This window comes from Scyliorhinus canicula, chromosome 4, assembly GCF_902713615.1.
Source record: "Scyliorhinus canicula chromosome 4, sScyCan1.1, whole genome shotgun sequence".
NCBI classification, from domain to species: Eukaryota; Metazoa; Chordata; class Chondrichthyes; order Carcharhiniformes; family Scyliorhinidae; genus Scyliorhinus; species Scyliorhinus canicula.
The window spans coordinates 5,217,153-5,223,291 of NC_052149.1; the positions used below are offsets into that span (position 1 = coordinate 5,217,153).

At 48.3% G+C, this 6,139-nt stretch overlaps 1 protein-coding gene across 2 annotated transcripts; it reads right to left on the bottom strand.

Moving 5' to 3' along the window:
- Positions 1-464: 464 nt before the first annotated feature.
- ccn1 (cellular communication network factor 1) lies at positions 465-5,007 on the bottom strand. 2 transcript variants are annotated; one of them, XM_038793616.1, is made up of 5 exons: positions 4,647-5,007; positions 3,803-4,016; positions 3,071-3,424; positions 2,021-2,193; positions 465-1,906 (listed from the first exon to the last, which is right to left on the bottom strand). In XM_038793616.1, exons 1-5 carry the CDS (start codon positions 4,695-4,697, stop codon positions 1,601-1,603), a joined length of 1,098 nt encoding a protein of 365 aa, XP_038649544.1. In that variant the 5' UTR covers positions 4,698-5,007; the 3' UTR covers positions 465-1,600. The 2 variants fall into 2 exon arrangements, with proteins under 2 accessions (XP_038649544.1, XP_038649545.1); XM_038793617.1 differs by having other exon boundaries at positions 465-1,903; positions 4,647-4,989.
- Positions 5,008-6,139: the final 1,132 nt, after the last annotated feature.

Consider the following 6,139-nt stretch of genomic DNA (forward strand, 5'->3'; position numbering starts at 1 on the left):
AAGCAAGACAGAATCCGACGTGGGATAGCAAACTCCTGTCATATTTACAGAGGAGGTCTGTCATTCTAGCACAGTCCTCGACGTTTTATATTGGTTCAATTTAGACATCACCGCTTGATTGGCTCCTATTAGCTGGTTTAGCTCACTCAGCTAAATCGCTGGCTTTTAAAGCAGACCAAGCAGGCCAGCAGCACGGTTTGATTCCCGTACCAGCCTCCCTGGACAGGCGCCGGAATGTGGCGACTAGGGGCTTTTCACAGTAACTTCATTGAAGCCTACTCGTGACAATAAGCCATTTTCATTTCATTTCATATTACCCAACATCCCATGCAGAATATTTAATTGGGGGCGTGCAGGTGTCTGAAGTTTCACCATTGTTTAAATTCCCAGCTGCACACTTTAGTCCGTGGCCCTGGCTTAACACGCTTTCAACACAGAAACAAACAGAATGTACCAGAAGTCTGTTCCATAAATAAAATTGTTTATTTCTTCCTCTTAAAAAAATTAAATCTATGTACATTTCATTCCAGTATGACATTTTCTTTCTGTATCCCAATAGAGTTTGCTACATTTTTGATAAATAATGCAACATTGAAAGGATATACTGCAGGATTTGTAATAACTGAATGCTGTTTGCTGTGCTTATGCATAGTCTACAGCGGAAGCTTTAACAGGCTTGGTTACTAGCTGCCACATAACGTGAACTATGTAGCTCACTTCAGGAAATAATGTGACCCACCTAGGGGGTTGTGTAAGCCCACGACTTCAGATTATTATTACATTTTCAATTACAACCATGTTTTCACACAAGTACTTGATAAAAGACAATACATTGCTAATTATACATGGTAAGACATTATATAATAATACAAATATACATCATTTTGTTGCAAATCAAACAAAAGTTGGGAAAACATGCTCCAAAATGAAGCTATCTCCGTGCTCCAATAAATTGAAGCTTTCATTTAACCTTGAGGGTTGACCCTTCCCTCAGTCACAGCGGCCACTAGGGCAACGCTGCACAGTGCACATAGGTATAGCTACAGTATTACAGTCTCTGCCCTCCCCACCCACCCATCCCTTTTGATGTGGTTGCATGTACGGTGTGTAAAGATTCAAACAGAAAATTACACCGCCGCCCCTCCAAAAAAAAAATAGCCCCAGCCTTCTCAAAAGCATTCGCCAAGTCCCAACGTCATGCTGGATCTGATGTTTAGTTGGGGTAAGTATAGCTGGGGCCAGTGCAAAGGGGCTGGTTTAGCACAGTGGGCTAAACAGCTGGCTGGTAACGCAGAACAACGCCAGCAGCGCGGGTTCAATTCCCGTACCGGCCTCCCCGAACAGGTGCCGGAATGTGGCGACTAGGGGCTTTTCACAGTAACTTCATTGAAGCCTACTTGTGACAATAAGCGATTATTATTATTATTATTATTATTAAAACCTCTCGAAGCGAAGAGAGGACAATAAATAAATCCTGCCCCATTAGCAGCCGCTGCTGCCGTCCCATTTTTATTGTGTCCCTTTTTTTTTCCTCACTCGTGATGCCAATTGATTTCTTCCTCTCCCCGCTTGCCCTAGTCTCAACAGCCTGCGCCGTTTATCAATCTAGGAACTTGTGAATGTCGTTGTGCAACATGACGTAAGGACTGGAGGCCTCGTTGTGGTGGCGGCAGTTGTAGTGACATCTGCAGGACTGAATCATCATCATGTTCCTGGTGAAGGCCTCCCCGTCGTCACAACGGAAGCGAACGCGGACAGTCCGGGTCTGCTGGGGAGTGCAGCAACGCCCGTCGACGCACGAGCCGCACTGCTTGGTGCGGTATCTCTTCACACTGGTGCAACCTGCGTAGGTGAAGCGGACGGCTGAGCTGGACTTCCGGGTTCTGTAGCACTTCTTTCCTTTCTGCTGGTGGGAGGGGGGAAGAAAATGAGAAACTATCAGCAAAGGTACGGATTTATTCCAGATTAGAGTTGTAGCAACATTATAGAATCGAGGAGTATAGGGAGAAACGGGGCTTACTTTAAGGTTCGGAATCGTCGGCTGGTCGCACGGGCGGATATCACAGATTCTGGTCTCTTTCCGGAGTTTGCAGTCAGGGTTGTCGTTGGTGACTCTTGTGGAGATGCCTGTCCCACAGGTCCTGGAGCACTGCGACCAGTCCGTTGTCTGAACGAAGCATTTGGGTCTCCAAGCTGAAAAATAAATTGAATGACGGCCGGGTTAGAAAATGGAGAGAGGATGTCGGTTCAATCAAATCGTTTCACGAAACAGCTTCCTATTTCAATGAGCACAATATACGTGAGGCTGTTATTGTGTTGGATGGCGGGTTAACATCAGTGTGCACGTCCGCGTGAGAAATGCTTGTTCCGCTGGGTCGTTGACACGGATCAGTTTCAACTTTGTGGAAGTTTGCCAAAAACTCGCCGACCAGTGAGGGAAGTACATCTGGCATGGTGCCTGCTGATGATGTCAATGCTGGTGCTGGGTTGACATGTGCTTTGGGATTTCACAACCCTTTAAGTCCTAATTTCCTGAAGTAGCCGATAGTTAACGAGTTTGGCATGGTCACGGTTTAGTGTTTGCAGTAAAAATTCGGGATACCCCACTTGGGATTGTTAATATGGGCGGGATTGTCTGCGCACCCCGCCGCACGTTTTCCGGCGGCAGAGGCAGCCCGTACCTTGTGTTGCCCTATTATGTATTTTCTTTTTATTTTATTTTATTTTCATGAGCTGTTTGAGCTGCTCGCAGACCAATACCTTTCACTGTACCTCGGTACACGTGACAATAAACAAATCCAATCCATTCCAAAGCGGGATTTTAGGGTCCCGCCGATGTCAACGGGATTTCCCGTCGAATATGCCCCCTCGTCGCCGGGAAACCCCAGGCGAGGGTGCGTCACCGGTGAGACAGGAATAGGGACCAGATTCGGAAGCAACTTTCGAAAAGGAATTGGAGAAATACCTCGGAGGGGAAAGAGCAGGAAGATTGGGGCCAATCAGATAACTCTTACAAAAGAGCTAGCACAGGCAGGATGGGCTGACTGGACTTGATGATTCTACAACTTACCAGGTAGTCTCTTGAGGCCCCCTCGGAGTAGGGAGAGCAGTTCGTTGTTGTACAGGGATCCATCTTGCCATGTCTTCAGCACAGTCTCTTGACTGAAGAAGTCCCCCGTGTCCTCGGCCTCCAAAACCGCCTTGTTTCCATCACAAACCCATTCCTCGCAGCATTGGCCTGGGACCTTAACCAGCCGTGGGTTAGGGCAGCCAGTGCTGGGCAGTGAGAGCTCTTGAGGGCACAAAGGGGTACAGCCCACTGCTCCATTGATACAAGTGCATTGATGCTTGCAATTCGGTTGAAAGATCTCCCCGTTTTGGTAAATCTTACTGTTGTACTCACAAGGTCTTCCTTCAGATCTGGCTGTGAAAACATAAATCAAATAAAAAGATACATTAAAAAGCGAACTGGGGGAATAGACAGACATCTCTCCCTTTTGCGAAGTGCCTCCAGATATATCTAAAACTGTGGAAATTCTAAGCACTGCTCCCGAGAGACATGCACAATGGATTACTAAGGAATCACTTTCCCTTCAAACATCCACACACACACTGATTTACATTCCTGACTGCTGAAATCATTTCCCTTGCTGCCAATCGATGGCCAAAGAACAATATAGCATAACCATACATGGTTTTAAGCGATGACAGAACTCCCTTTTCTTTTGGACTAGGCTCAGCAGCGGGAGACATTCCCAAAGGTTTTTAAGAAGCCCTCAAACGAGCCGCAAGAATCTCTTACCTCTGCAGATGCCCCGCAGGGCGCTGGAGCTGGCTCCGAAGTTGCACTGCAAGCCCTTGGTGTGATCGCAGGGCTGTGACCTGCTGCAGTCCTCATTGAGCTGCTTGGCACAGACCCGGCAACACCCACAGCCGTCCAGAACCAGGCTCACCCCTGGGGGGCAGCTTGACACCTCCTGCGGGCACTGACATCTCGATGGGCAGGTTAACGTCGCCTGGAAGTGGGGAAGGAAGGGAACAAACACTCAGTCTCCTGTTCTCAATGAAACTATAACATCGCGTTTTCAAAATTACACACCCCCCCCCCCCTTCCCCCCAAAAAAACCCCACTTCTCAACCACATCCCAACAGTTTAAAGCCACTCACAGAGTGCAGGCCATTCTGCCCATCCTGACTCGTTTTCGTCCCGGGAAGCGCAGATGGCAGTTCATAGACTGATGCAGCGCCACAGCGAGGCCATTCGGCCCGTCGTTTCTTTGCCAGCCCATTTTGGAAGAACTGTCCAATGATTCCCCCCACCCCCCCACCCCCCCCACCCCCCCGAAGCCAGAAAATCCAGCGGCCATCCGGATTCTCTCAGATTCCCAGTTGTGTGGAAGAGTCACACTGTGTTAACTCTGTGTCCCACTCTCCACAGAAACTGCCCCACCTGCTGAGTTCATCCAACAGTCTCTGCATTTTTTTTTTTGTTTCAGATTCCTAGCTCAGAGAACTGCCTTGGTCCCAGCAACAACAAGAAACCCTTCAAGCATTTATGCACAGTTAGAATTCCCTCGAGCATCTCAGCCCCTTGAGAAATTAATTCCTTTACAGGTTGTGAGCAAATTGCAAGTGAGCAAACTGACCTGAGCCAGGCAGATGGCGAGGAAGGCAACCAATGCTGTGAGTTGGAACATTTTGAGAAGGTAAGTGTCCCAGCAAGAGTTTCTTTTCTTTTTTCTCCCCCCACCCCTCACTTCTCTGGATTGACACAGGCTGCTCTGTGTGCCTGTGTGTGCTGTCTGTTCCTAGCTGCTCCTGTGTTGCTGGCTCCTGTTGCTCCTGCAGTCTCTGCGCAGCCTGCGGCCTGTAGTTGCTGACTCCACTGCCTTGTGTGGAGGCTGCTTGGAGCGCCCTGCTTTTTATAAGCGGCTGGCCCCGGCTGACTGACGTCTTCCCGGCTGTCTGGGGCTGTACAGCTTGTTTGATTTCAACGGGAGGAATGTTAGGAATGTTTCTGGCGCGTTTTTCTCAGACGCCGCCCCAGCTATAGAGGAGAGGAGGAGAGGAGGGGGTGGTGGGTAGAGAGATAATATTCAGGCTGCTCTCTCATCTTAGCCAAATTAAAACAGCACACATCATTGAACCACATTCTATTAAGGGAGGGAGGGGGCAACATACTTGAAAGTTTGCATCATAAACCATTGACAAATCATTCCAATAGAACAGACGGAAAGTTTATGGCTTCTAAACTGGCCCCTTTCCTCTCTCTCTCTCCCCCCCCCCCCTCCCCTCTTCCTTAAGTATTTCCAGATGAATTATACTTAACGACGTAACATTATTTCCATATTTGGTATGGGAGAAGTCTGCCTTTTCCACATTCTTTTTATTTGCCTGCAGACCCACAACGCCTTGTTGACATCCCCAGACTTATTTTAATACATTTATCAAAGGATCTGATTGATGGTTACAACAAGGGTGTCGTTTTGTAAAAAAAAAGATTCCTCGCCTTCTGCTTTTGAAGGAAGTCTTTAGAAAGTTTGCAGTTTGCTCTGTTTGAGAGGGGGTGGGAGGGTGGTGGGGGGGGGGGGGGGGGAGAGCAACTTCCACACTCACGATTTGGGGTATTTTTATTTTGCACACACATCGTTTTAAAAGCAGCAAAGTCAGTCACATCCGAATAACAAGTGACATTAGCCGGGCATGGTGAGAGGAGTGATTTCAGGCTTTGTCATGGAGGATGTGCTTCGAAGAATTGAACCATTGATATGTTTACCCTGCCCCCTCCCCTCCCTCTCCTCCCCCAGGTACTGGCTCTGCACAGGGATCACCTAAAGAGGTTTAAAGGAGTATTTCACCTTTTCTAGAAACATTCAGAGACTGGTTCCTCCCCCCCCCCCCCCCCCCTCCCCCCCTCTCCTCCTCCTTTGGATACTTTGATGAAAGGGATCTTTTAATTTCACGCTGGTTAAAAACAGTCCAAGAATTTTGCTTGGCTGGAGATCAGATGAGGGATACAGGCAGTTAGATTCCTGTCTGGCTGGATGATGCCAGGGTCACTTCTAACCTCAGAATGTGCAGGAAGGCCCTCCTGTGGATGTGTGTGTGAAGTCGGTGGGGGACTTTGAAGGGGTCAGTC